Raw genomic sequence first — 13919 nt, forward strand, 5'->3', positions numbered from 1 at the left:
ACACAAATGCAGGTTGTTAGAAAGGGGCTTTCAGGGAGCGATCAAATCTTTGCAAGAGTGCCGAAAGGCGGTGCGCCCCTTCACAAGGGCCCGACCCTTAAAAGGTACATCAGACAAATTTAAACCAGATGCAATTTTTACTTTTCATGGGCAAAGTCAAAGAACGTTTTTGTTGAAACATATAATAACAGAAATTGGGTATGGTACGTAAACAACATCTTTTTGGCCTTAGTTTCACAGTATTCGTCGCTATGGCAGGAATCATGATACACATGCATTTTGAGCTGCAAAATGAAAACCACACTTTGTGGATACCCTAGTTAAAAGGGGTGAAAGATGTGTGTGTGAATGTGTGTGTGAATGGGTGAATGACTGGATATGTAAAGCGCTTTGGGGTCCTTAGGGACTAGAAAAGCGCTATATAAATACAGGCCATTTACCATTTATTAAATGCAAGACAGGTGCTTAATAAATTGCTCTTTTCTTAGTCAGTTGGGTAAGTGAGTGCATCACTAGTTGATGAAAACCTGCACACCTACCTACATGTGTACAGAGCTCACTTGCTATTCAGTAAGAAGGGTGAAAGCAGCATCAAAGGTGCGTCTCCATGTTGTTTAATGTGATGTAGGTGAGCAGCTAATTTGCAATAGAGCTACAAACTACTGTTAGAAGTGCACTTTTCCCTAGATCATTTTTTGTGATTAATGCTAACAGCAACAAAAAACAAGGTTCAGCACAGGGCTCGACGTACTCATGCTTGAAATCAGAAGTACTAATGTAGCTAAATATGCTGTCTGGTAATTGGAAAAAGAAGTCATTGTCCTTCATCTACTGTACTTACTCAAAGCAGTTCTGAGCTCTAGCTTAACAAATGCTGAGTGTTAACAGTGCCACACATGATTGTATGTCTCGTGATTACGTAGCAGATGTGTTCCTGCTCCCTGCACTTGGTGCCCATTTATTGCCAAAAGTAACAAATATTTTATATTTCCCTGATAAATTTCCATCATTGATTTTTTTCTCATTTCTTTGTTCTTCTTCCTTTTTTATTAAACAGGCTAATTCCAAGATGTCTATCAGCATCCCTGCCAAACATGACTCCTGCAGAGTGTGTTGCAGTGCATCTCTCTAGGTGATCTATTGGTAGACAGCAGTGTACTCAGACCCGCTGGGTTTAATCATGTTTGTATTATCTCCTCTAATCAAACATTCTCATCTCTCTTTTCATTTCTGTTCCCCAGTCCCCCCTTTTTTTTAATAAAAGCTGCAAGTGCTCACTCACAAAAGGTCCCTCTTTGAATTTAGATGGATGGTAATCGTAGATGACAATGTAAACATTTTGCCTTTTACATTTGGGATGGATGCAATTTTCCTGTGCTGTGGAGTGTGCCGTGGAATTAAGTTGTCAAACTCTGGGTATGGCGCGAAGGAGATGTCTTCCTCTATATATCCTGCCCGTGACAACGTAAACCTTCCTTCAGACAACATACGCTGACAAAAGAAACTACTGTTTTAAATTCTTAACAGTCTCCTATTAACTGATATTACTGTTGTCCTAATGCATCTAATCCATCATGTTCGTACAAGTGTTTGCCTTTGTACTTGTATTTATATGAACATCAGCATCCAAGTCTAGGAGGGTAAAGAGGTGGCAGTGACAAATGACAGCAGTGCTCGTTACTGTGGAAACTGCAGTGGGTGTGCCAACAGCTGTAATGTAACCACTGGAGGAGACTTGCACCCCATTCTTCCCGTCACTATTACAAACTTCATGTTCTGTTTTCATGCCGCATAAAATCCTGAGTTACAGGTGTTGGATACGTCTCTGTCCAAGAAGCACTAGTATTGCCACGGCGAAGTTGTGTGAACTTTCAAAAGGGATAGTGGTTTGAGTTTCAGTTATCTTTTCTGGGCAGAAGAATGAGACTAAAGTACTCGGTGGGCTTAAATGCTTTGATAGAGGCCAGATGATAACGAAAACTCTGATAGTGTTCAATCAAATGAAATGGTTTAAAATAAAATGTCTCATTACAGCAGCTGCTTTGGATCAGTTTACTGATAAGGCTCAGACAAGGTGACCAAAGAGAGAGACACCGCTACACGTAGTGTCTGGTACAGACACAGATATACATAAATCCCATAATGTATACCGATTCTTTCTTTAGTCTAATCACTGTTAACGCTCTTGGCTTGTACATTTGGCAGAAAAAAGCAATCCATATAGGAAATGACCATTTTAACTCAAGGTTTTTGAGGACATAAAATGAGAGCGCAATAATGAAAATAAGGAGAATCTATCAGGCTAGCTTCAACTAAAGGCCTAAAAAATCATTTAGTTGAGGTCAGTAAAAAATAAATTATATTTCTGTTACAGAACTCTGACTGCAAACACAGCTGTGTATCTCTTGAGAAAGTTTATTGAACTAGCATCACTCCTGTTGAACATTTGACACTGAAGGGATGACTGACTACAAACTGTGTGTGAACAGTTGAAATTAGGGTCAGCATTTCAACCCTTACCTTGCAAAGGGAGCTCAGGTCAAAGCCATATGATTGGGCGTTTCGAGAGCCCGCATTCATGTAATTCCCCAGTAGTAGCACCAGCTCCAATAAGCGGCCAAAGGAGCAGCTCTTCCTGACCTCATCACATGCGGCATTTACGGCCAGAATATCTGGTCGCAGATTATTTACGTGCTCCTCAAACTGAAGCCGGAAGAGGATGTGGCTGAGGCGAGGACGCAGCCGCTTCACACTGCTCATCTGGGGAGGCAACAAAGTCAAGGTGGAAACAAGAAAACAAGAAGGCATAGATGGAAAAGGGATAGTAGGGGGAAAAGGGATTCGGAGAAAAGAGAATGAGGAAGGAGATGAGAAAAGGATGGGAAATGATGTCAAGGAGAGCAAACCACATCAAAGAACAGTCAAACTTAAAATAACTACAATAACACATTTGACACACTCTCACATTCAGACGATCTAATTTAAAAGACATTTATGCAACCAGCATGTTGGAAAGTGTTGCTAGGCAGTAGTAATAGATGCTGGCAGTGATTTGATTTGGGACCCAGGTCTGGTAAGTTAATTGTGGAGTTAGTGTCCATATAGGGCAGGCAGTGGAGGGGTGGAATATACAATAGGCTGCCTTGGATTACCACTCTCACACAATTAGAGAAAATTGGAAAATATTGCATTGGGCCCAGGACCTGGCCGACACAGTGATTGTGTATGTGTGTGCAGCGGGAGGGAGGGGTGCAGGTTCCAATTGTCTGTTTCACACAACAGCTGGCTGTGCGGTTTGATGTCCTCCATCAAGGGTTTAATTATAGCTACTGTAATGTTATCAAATGACTATTTCAGTCAGTGTGTGCTGGTCTGTGTGCACTTTGTGTCCGTGTATTTGTCGCACATAAAAGGAGAGGGCGGGCAACAAAAAAAAGAGGAATAGAATTATATAACAGAATTAAGAAAAAGCAAGGTCCACACGAACAAAACATAATGCTGAAACGAACCCCAGAGATGGGATGAATTATGTGATAAAGATATTTAAACGAGAAAAAAAATAATCCGAAAAAGAAGAAATGGAGCAAAACACACCGGATCATCTGCAAATTGAATGTGTGCAGCTGCTCCCACTGGCCTACACAGGGCACTGGGAGGTTATACTGACAAGTTGAGGAGATGGTTTCTCACACACACACACACACACACACACACACACACACAAAAGAGTGGACTTATGGAAAATCTAGCTCATTTACTGCCAAACACTATTTCCATGAGGTGATAGTGAGAAGGAAAAGACAGCTCTGTTGATATCCTTATCTGAAGTGTCAGAACATTAACACTGAATTTAAAGATTCTCCCTCTCCCCCCCCCCTCTCTCTCTCTATAGTAAATATTTTGAAAACTTGCATGTAATAAATATTCCCATCAACTGTCAACAACAAATAAAATCAAAGATGAAAAAAGCATTAGTCCCGAGGATTTTAACTACAGCTCAGCCAGCAGAATGCACATACTAATAAACATTCCTCAGATTTCAGGAGTGATGCGGAATAATCATTAACTGCAAGTGATTTACAAAAAATTACAGGCATGCATATGGCTTCTGTTAAAGACATTAAAATATGCTTTCATTGACTGATATAGATGAGTTATGTGGAAATTTATATTTTGAGATTAAGCGCTTTAGTTCCTCAACTTACTGTCACAAAGAACAGTGAACTTATTCACGTAGCTGCAGGAACACTCAGCAACTATGGTGGTGACCTTGTGTTAAGCTTTTACAACAGGCAAGACAGACCTGAAAACAAAATACTACTGCGCACAAGGCTGAGTTAAAGATCAATTGAAAGTGGTGTTGACTGAAAATAAAAAAGTGAATGTTTACACAATGGTAAATATTAAAAAAGTACATTAAAAAAATCCCTTTGAACCTGAGCTTTTGTGGGCCCACACGAGTAGCACAACCTCATTATATAAGCAGGCTCTCCTTTTTTCTCGTCTCCTCATTGAACAAGATACAAAAGATGAGTTATGTTTTTGTCCATAAGGTGGTCGCTAGGTAGAAAAATAAAAATACATAAGTGACACCTCTCATGCATAATTCTGACTAAACCTCCTTTGAAAAGTCTTTAAGAAAATGATGCTGACATAATGAGGCAGAAGTGCTGCTCTTTAATGTGCATAAATTAGTGCACCAGTCCACAGGTGTCCCATCTTTCCTCTTAAGGCTTTAAAAGATAGAATTTTAAAGAGCTCAGGATTATGATAATTACATGAAAGTGTTCTCTGTGTGTGTTTTCATTGAAATAAGACGCCGAGAAAGAATACAAGACAAGTTTACTTGACTAAAACATTCAAATATTACGTTTTATTACACCAAATATGCATTTTTTGGCTCTGATAAACTATTTAATTCTTAATACACTTGTGTTTAATAGCATCGTCAACGATAATAGGCACACTGTCTGAGGTCTTCCGGCAATAAATAAGGAAATATAAAGGAAAGGTCATTTTTGTGCTGTATATCTGCAGTTGGTGGGAAGTTGACAGATGTTTGTGTGTGTTGTACATTTGTGTGTACTCACCACAACCCCAAACTGCTCAGGCTCTGACAAATTAGAGTACTCATTTTTGTATGTGGCCAGCGCATTAAGCTGCTCCTGCTCCGGTAGGTGCTTTACAAGGTTCTACAAAGAAAAGGAAGAAAGGGAGTGAGAAGCGGGAAGGATATACAGAAATTTACAGACAGCTAACCTGCTGCTGTTCTGTTTGGCGTTGTCTCTGTTGGTGTGTTTCAGCCATGTGGTGAGCTTTGTTACTATGATAAAATATCTTATTACCAAGCAAAGACTATGTAGCTTTATACAGTAGATACAACTGAAATGAACCACACTGGTCCATTGAATTGTTGTTAAGATAGAAAAACAGAGATTGACACATACATGGAAGGACAGACAGATGGATTGGATGAACAGAGTAAGTCAGTGCCAAGTGTGAGGTATACAGATGGCATAAACACATTGAAGTTATAGCCAAAAAGCTGGTAAAGCACTTATAAACACAAACAAAAAAAAACAAAACAAAAAAAAATTCAGCTAAACATCAGCAAAGTGCTTATTTATTTTTTACTGACATACTGCCTGTGCTCACCAACTGTTTCCACACCTGCTGTACTGCAGGCTTTACAGATGCCCAACGCTTTAGCCTTGGGCTACATGCTGTTTTAAGATAGACAACTAATCAAGACAATAGACAAAGAGTTGAACCTGACCAGCTGAGTAGGAGAAGGGCAAAACTAAAAATATACTTCCAGCCTCAAGGTGAAAAGTTGAGCATTGACTAGTTTCAATTATTTTTTCTCTTTTATCTCACAGCTAGCTAGGTCCAGAGTTGGGTGGAACGAGAAAGTCATCCACTAAAGTAACGGAGGCTCTATGGCTTCATTAAACAGCATACCTGGATCATAGGTTCAGAGAGTTGCTCTTCATCGACCTCCACTATCATCCGTCGAATTTCCTGATAAGGGATGCGGAAGGAGCCTAGGAAGATGGCTACAGGTGGGAGGGGGGGAGAGATGTGGCAAATGGAGAAAAGATTGACAGCTGAGCTGTAATGTTGAGATATGAGACAGCTGGTCATAAAAGAACAGAAAAAACAACCAAACACACACAAAAAAGAACAATGCGAAATAAAACAGTACACACAAATCTTATGAAACAGGTTAGTCTGACCCACTCAGCCAGCGATGTCTTCATTTTTTCTTTCTGTCTTTAAAAAAATGATTTTAATTTTAAATGTATTGGCTTAGCAACCATGATATTTTCAAGCAAGAGTTAGGACTAGCAAAGGTATGGTGCATGCCTCGTCAGGGCTAGTTATTAGTCTCACAAGCAGAAACACATTAAAAAAAATCATTTAAAATTATTGAGCATGTTTTAGGTTGAACACTTTGGAGTGTTCTGCATGTAAGTGTGTATGTGAAGTATGTTACAACATTACATTATGCATATACAGGAGAGCATGAACTTTTGAAAACGAGAATGTACCTTTTGTTTTGCACACTTTTTTGCTCTACTGGGTTAAATCATTTTTAAAGTTGTGGGGACAGAAATAATAACTTTTTATTTCAGGTTGAGCACCAACTTTGGCGTAACAATCAAGTTACAAAGACAAATGTTATGAACCAAGATATCCTCTCATATCACCATAGAATCCCAAAAACCTGAGCCCATCCATGAATTCATATCCCTCAGTGTGCTGTTTCTCAGACACCCTGTGCCTAGAGAGAGACCTCCCTACATGGTGTTGAAAACCACCTGGCAAGCCTGATGAAATGAAGATGGACAAAAAAAACCCCAAAAAGTATACACACAGACTCACCAGGAAATCTTTTTATAGTGGTGTGTTTGCTTAGTACTTTGCAACTCTTGGAAAGACAAGTTGCCCAGGCATGTTCTATCCCTGGCATAAGTATCACATAAAGGGATAGCAGCCTCACCAAAGATCTCCTGTGTGGACAACCAACAGGATTGCTATGCTACAAAGACGTGCGTTCACTTGACTTTAAAGCTACAAAGAGACAGAAACACCTGCAGCTTGAAATCCAGAAGGCCCTGCAGGGCTTTAAAAGACAACAGTTTGAGAAAATGGCCTAAAAAAGTCAGCTTAAAAGACTAGTCATCTCTTATTCCTGTGAACAGGACCAGAAGGACTTCAACTCCCGCATGGGACTTTAGAGTCACAAGAGGCGCCCCTCGAGCACCACAGACGACAACCACGAGCACGTATCCAATTGTCCCACAGGACTTCAGGAGGCCAACTACTACACAGTACATAACTGAGAAGAATTAAAAAGAAACAGCATGTGCAAGGATTAAACTGAAGTTTAAACACACGTCCAATAAATGATGAATCTTTTTTTTTTTTTAAAACCTGTATATATTAGGTTGAGGTTTTACTGACAAACTAGCCCTTCTCTTCTTAAAGCATACGTAAAATGTGACACGACTGTGATATAAGCTCCCGGCTGTAACTGGTAATGAGAAAATTTTAGTACAATTCATTAGGCAGAATAAATTTGCACTGTATCTCAGTATCTTAACAGTGATGGCATCAATCAAGTAACAGAAATAAAACAGAAATAAAACCCCTTCTCAGTCCTTCTCAAACCTCAAAGCTTTTAGACTCTTTACCTCCTATGGTGGACCACATAAACCACCAACTCCCCCTTCCCCTCCCCCTTGCTCTCTAATTTCTGCTGCATGATTTATCACTGTTACTGGGCTGATTAGACTCATTTTCTTTTAATACGTGAAACAAAGGTCACAGCTCCATGTGATATAAGCCAATGAGGTGCTAAGATCTGAGAGTGCTTAAGAGATCAGCTGGATCCTCATTAATGCCGGGTGTTTTTTAAACCGTCATTTTCAGACCAAGCATGCGTGTGTGAATGCATGAGAGAGATGAGGGAGGGAGGGAGGGAGGGAAGGAAGGAAGGAAGGAAGGAAGAGAGAGAAGTTCTTTTTTCCTTCTTTCCTTAATGGATCTTTAACGTTGTTAATTAGGTCCGTGTGAAGAGATGAGTCATATGTGGCAAAGGCCAGGTTCACATGAACTGTCTGTGTGTATTAATTGCCATAGCAACATGCTAAGGTGTAAAGCATACCAAATTTCTCTATAAATGTATATAAATCTGCCTTTTTTTAGGAGTAGATAGAAAGGAAACAAATACTTACACAGATTCTGTGCAATCTTTGGATCGAGCACCTTCAGCTCTTTAATTCTCTTCTTTATGGATTTCTTATCCTCTGTATCCTCCTCTTCTTTTTTAGCTGATAAAGACAGAAATATTAAACTGCAGCCACCACACATAGGCAGAATTTAGACAAATGAAGCATGAATGAAACACACACACTTGGAAACAGCACAATTATAACATTTAGATATCAGTACAACATAAAGAAGAGAACAACAGCAAAAAGATTAACTAGGTGGTGGAGAAAGTTCAGATGCATTATATTTATTTATTTGCTGAGTTGAAATATTCCATTAAGTGTAAATATGTCAAATTTTTAACATGTCAGCTATTTCTAACAGGCTCACAAAATATTTCCGCAAGCCTTTGTTGTATATATTTACATATTTTTGCAAGCGAAGAATGACTCAATGATATGATGCCATGTGAGTAGAGAAGCATGGAGAAAGGGATTATGGGGAAGTTCTCTCATCACACCACTGAGAGAGTAAGGTACGGGGCCCGTAAGCACAGAGTTGCACATTCGGCAGAGATGTTATAGGTGAAGGTAAATCTGCTTTAGGGTCACGTGGAGGCAGGTAGGTGGGATTGTGACAGAGCTGTTGGTAGATAGGAAAGCCAATGAGACGACACAGAGATGTATGCTTCCACATCTGTTCACACACATACACCCACATCTCTCTCACACTCACATTCACACACACTCTTGAGCCACGATCACAAAGAGGAGTTCATGGTTGGTTTTAATTATTTAAGAGACCAGATTAAGAGAACAAAATGTGCATCCCAGGAGTTTTCGGGGTAATTGTCTGGTGCTGTAATTATCGTGTATGTGGTGAGAGGGTAGGAGAGGGGAGGAAAGTAGAGGAGAAGAGGAGAGGAAAGCAGAGGAGAGGAGGGGAACAGATCAGAGGAGCACACGGGTTAATCCACAGGAAAAGGTATTTCTGCTGTTCCACATGGACTGTCTTCTTTCAGGGATTCTGTATCTAATTAAAAAGTGAAGAGGTATGCTGTGAACCCCCGCATGAAGAGACTGGTATGATGTCCACAAACATGAACACCTACAGTATGGCGCACCACACACAAATACACAAACACGGCCACACACTGAGCAATCCTTGGACTTACGTGGTTCCTCTGCCAGTACATTCTCCTCACAGTCTTCGATGTGAGAGAGAGAGAGAGCAAAACGCAAAAGAGACACAAGGGAGGGGAGGGGTGGGGTGGGGCAGTGAAAAATGTGTACCATGGATAGAGGAGAGAGATGAAAATACATTTTTATAAGAATGCTTCCTGTCCACTGCAGCGTGAAACACAAAGAGAAAGGAAACCACAAATACGCTCTAAAATCTGACTTGGAAGAGTGGGTTTAACAGACAAATATTCACTAGATCAAATGAAAAATGATGTATGCTTTACTTTCACAGCTTCCCAACTTCTTTTCCCCAAATCAGGTAGTCTTTAACCACAACTGCTAACATCACATTTGTGTTTCTAGCCTCATCAATAATGGTAGTATAACACCTTTTGGATAGTTGAATGGACAAACGAGCAATGTGAATGTGTGTGTTTGTGCAGCTTTTGTGTGACATTTAGAAACTCTGTATTATAGTATGCATGTCCTTTTTGTTATTGATATTGCAGCTCTAAACATGGCTGAAATGTTTCCAAAGAAGACAAGCAAATTTGTATGAAGATGGGAATAAATTTCCACTTTTTTCTGCATTCAACATTTTACAGAAGCTAAATGGATCTGTGCATTTATCTCCCATTAGAATAATAATTCATGTTAACTCAACAGTTTACTTACAACAAAGTTTTAAAGCACACATACAGTCAGAAAGAACACACACCCTATGCCATTTCAATGGTTTGACATATCAGGACATAACAAAAAAATGGTAGGTAACAACATCACATGACATATGTCAGTGTGTCATTATTCACTGAGGAAAAACTAATTCAAAATGCACCCCATGATTCAGTAGCTTTTAGAACCACCTTTAGTGGCAATAAATTGATTTCTGTATGATTTCATTAGTCTGTCACAACCTTGTGGAGGAATTTTAGCTCACTCTTCTTTATAATGTTTATAATGCTTCAGTTCATTCATTTATGCACAGCTCTCTGAAGGTCCCGCCACAGTATTTCATTCAGGCTGAGGTCTACACTTTGACTGGGCCATTACAGCACTTTGATTTCACTCTTTTTCAGCAGCAAATCTTTTTGTAGGAGTTTTGCTGCTGCGTTTGGTATCATTGTGCTGTTGCATGACCCAGTTTCAGCCAAGCTTTAGTTGTCCGACAGACTGGCTCACATTTTACTCGAGAATACTTTGATATACAGAGGAGTTCAGGGTTGTATCAATGACTGCAAGGTGCCCAGGTTCTACGGCTGAAAAACAAGCCCAAATCAATAGCCCTTCACCACTGTGCTTGACAGCTGGTGTGAGGTTTCGGTGCTGATGCGTTTGCTTTTTGCCAAATATGATATGTATTATAGCCAAACGTCTCCACTTTGGTCTCATCTGTTCAAATGACATTGTTCCAGAAGTCTTGTGGTTTGTTTAGATCCAACTTTGTAAACTTAAGCCATGCTGCTATGTTCTATTTAGAGAGAAAAGGCTAGCTCATCTGACCTTGTAGTGGATTTGCTGGGAAGTCCATCTCTGGCAAGATTGTCATCTGTCCTGAATGTTCTCCACATGCAAATGATATTTCTCTACAGCATGCTGGATTTCAAATGATTTGGAAATTAACTTATAACCCTTCCCAGATTGTTGGGGAGCATCAGTTGCTTCACTAATACCATTAGTGACAACTTTGCTCTTTGGCATCGAGTAAACACAAACCTAAATGCTCCAGACCAGCCAACTGTCAAAACCTCTGTTTTTATAGAGACATTCACACTTACTCAATTAATCAAGTGCATTTGATTAGCAGCACCTGGCTGCTGATTACCTTTTTAAGGGTAAGTAAGGGTTTTGTCTTAATTCTTCTTAAATAAATAATGACAAAATGTACAGCGTCATGTTTTGTAATTCACCAGATAATTTTTTTTAATCCTGAATATTGAGATGTACTAAGAGGAAAGCCCTAACTCGCCTCTAGCTTACTACATTAAGATGTTGTATTGATCTATTCGTCATGCAGTTCGACAAAATCATATTTATTACGAAGTACACAGAGACTCTCAAACACATAACAACAGAGTATCAACAACCTCATTTCAGCACACAAACACACTTGGCTATGTCACAATCTATGAAGCGTCCTCACATAAGGGCTAGAGACATCTCTATTGTATAAGAGATAGTGAGATAGAAAGATAGAAATTACATTACTCCAACGTACGCACGCACACAGTACACGCACGCACACGCACGCACACGCACGCACGCACGCACACACGCACACACGCACACAGCTACCTCAGGTGTTATCGGTTAAATCAGCTAATTGGATTGCCCCCTTCCAGCATCACCCTCTTATCCTCTTTGGCCTTAAAACAGCTCTTCTTCAGGGAAGCCTGCTCATTATACATCAGCCAATTAAAATATCCTGCAGGAGGGTCAGAGGTCAGTGGTTAATCAATCAGAGGGAGTGGCAACAGTTGTAGTTATCAGATTACGCTATCACCCAGGAAGTAGGAAAGATAAGGATGCACTTGTGAGAGCAAACCAGTGGGGAGTCTGCATCCCATTACACATCTAGCGAAAGCAGAACAGGAGCACAGCGTAGGTATGATGCGACTAGAGTAGATATTTTAAGACCTAATGACGAGTGGATTAATAAGTGTAAAAAGATGACACATCACAGGAATAAAAAGCTGCACCTGTTCAGAGAGGGAGAGAGATGGAATCAGAGCATGACAGGAAGAGGCAAGTTACAAACCCAGCCATCGACTAAAACCACTGTTAAGATCAGGAGCTGAGATCAGATAACGCAGAAAACGGAAAGCAGGAGTCAATCACAAGACAGCAGAGAGTAGTGCATTAGGAACAGACACCAGCAATGAGAAAACGGCTCTGTTCTGCCACAGCAAACGTCACATAGTGTGAGAAGTCTCTTCATGAAGGCTTGTGATAAATGTCAATGTGATGGCGGGACGGTGGACAAAGGAGGAGGACAGATAAGTATGAAAAACAGAACAAAGATGAATGGCCGTCTCAATTTCTTTGCCTCCAGTGTAGGATCCTTAGGGGAAAAGGGATTCTGAATTATTCCAAAAGTGACAATGAACCTGAACCTGAATTTGTGTTTTTGTAAAAACAAAAAACAAAAAAAAACCATAAATGGGTACACAATAAAAAGAAGAAGTTGTGTTATTCTCTGAAGAAAAGCACAGTAATGTTCAGTTGCAGGGTCAGATGAGGATCCAAAGCCAGAATTCTGAAAGAGTTTTGCTCTGCTCACCTTGCTTGTAATAATTCTACTGAGTACTTCTTATCCAATCTCTGGCACAGTTTAAAGGCACTTGATAAAAAAATATGACAATGTGTGACAGTGCACACACATGCACACCCACGTGCACCCCTGCGTGCACGCACACACACACACACATCCCCAACCACAGCAGTGCTTCCCACAAGGCAGTACCAGTGAATTGTGCCATCAAAGCACTAAAGGGAGTGGTGGAAGAAATAAAACTGCTGTGAAAGAGCATGACTGACATGACAGGCAGGCCTCAGAGACAAGCAAGTAACACCTTATATCCCCCACCCCACCTCTCTCTCAGACACACACACACACAGCCTACTTTCTTCCCTTGCCCCAGCCTTTTACACTCGGATCACCACTTTATTTTATCAGGTTGGATTTCTAATCAGAGAAAGAAAAAAAAAACACCTTACTGGAAAACATGCGAGTGCACGTCATTTCATCTTGTGTTTGTCTATGTCGCTTCCTATGTGCCTTTATTATTTATGGAATGATATAGTGGCACAATCGCCTCCTCCGAGGAAGCAGATAAGCGCACAGCGAGGGGAAAGTTGAGAGGGCCACAGACTTGAAAGGCTAATTAAATCAGTGTGTTGTTTCCAATAGCCAATCAAGGCAGTCATGCAGGTAAAGTTTAAATCACTGCTATTAAAGGGGTTTCTGTGGCAGGGATAATTCAAGGGGCCTTGAAATTCAATGTGCAGACACCACACACACACACACACACACACACACACACACACACACACACACACACACACACACACAAAACTGCCTGAAGCAAAATCCACTGTGAGACATCTGATGCACAGGAGGGGGGCTGTCTGCAGCAAGTGAACAAATCCACCATTCCGACACATCTGTCAACTCTACAGTCAACAGAAGGAAAGGAGAACAGTCAAACCAGCTGCACAGTTTGACTGTTGACTCACTATATGCTTCGGATCCAGATATGTCCTGAACTTCAGTCAGCCTGACAGAGAGCACGAGAGACACAAGACACATGTCCAGTAGTTACTTGGACTATGCATACCCTGCCCTCACCTTTCCCTCTCCGCCTCATCGATGCATACACTCCTCCATCCTGAACAGCAAAGCGATGACAGCTCGACTAGTCTGTTTGCACATGGACTAACCTCCCCACCAGAGTTTTGTGAGCGCCAGTGAGTGTGAGACAGAGAGGGAGATCAGAGTAATGAAGTGAGGGGCTCTATTTT

The 13919-nt window shown here is 40.6% G+C and overlaps 1 protein-coding gene across 3 annotated transcripts in view; it reads right to left on the bottom strand.

Moving 5' to 3' along the window:
- The window catches only part of LOC146639886 (protein diaphanous homolog 3-like), a 166672-nt gene that overhangs the window by 93497 nt on the left and 59256 nt on the right, over positions 1-13919 (bottom strand). For 2 of the 3 annotated variants that reach the window (XM_085356196.1, XM_085356204.1), the window contains 5 exons: positions 9392-9424; positions 8241-8336; positions 5962-6056; positions 5091-5192; positions 2521-2760 (listed from right to left, as the gene is read on the bottom strand). In XM_085356196.1, the coding sequence (XP_085212322.1) occupies positions 2521-2760; positions 5091-5192; positions 5962-6056; positions 8241-8336; positions 9392-9424 (566 nt within the window). The remainder of the gene's footprint in view (positions 1-2520; positions 2761-5090; positions 5193-5961; positions 6057-8240; positions 8337-9391; positions 9425-13919) is intronic. The other variant, XM_085356212.1, reaches the window with a different exon arrangement.

Source organism: Diplotaxodon limnothrissa, linkage group LG1 (genome assembly GCF_057381915.1).
Source record: "Diplotaxodon limnothrissa isolate DT_005_m linkage group LG1, D_limnothrissa_male_GT1.1, whole genome shotgun sequence".
NCBI classification, from domain to species: Eukaryota; Metazoa; Chordata; class Actinopteri; order Cichliformes; family Cichlidae; genus Diplotaxodon; species Diplotaxodon limnothrissa.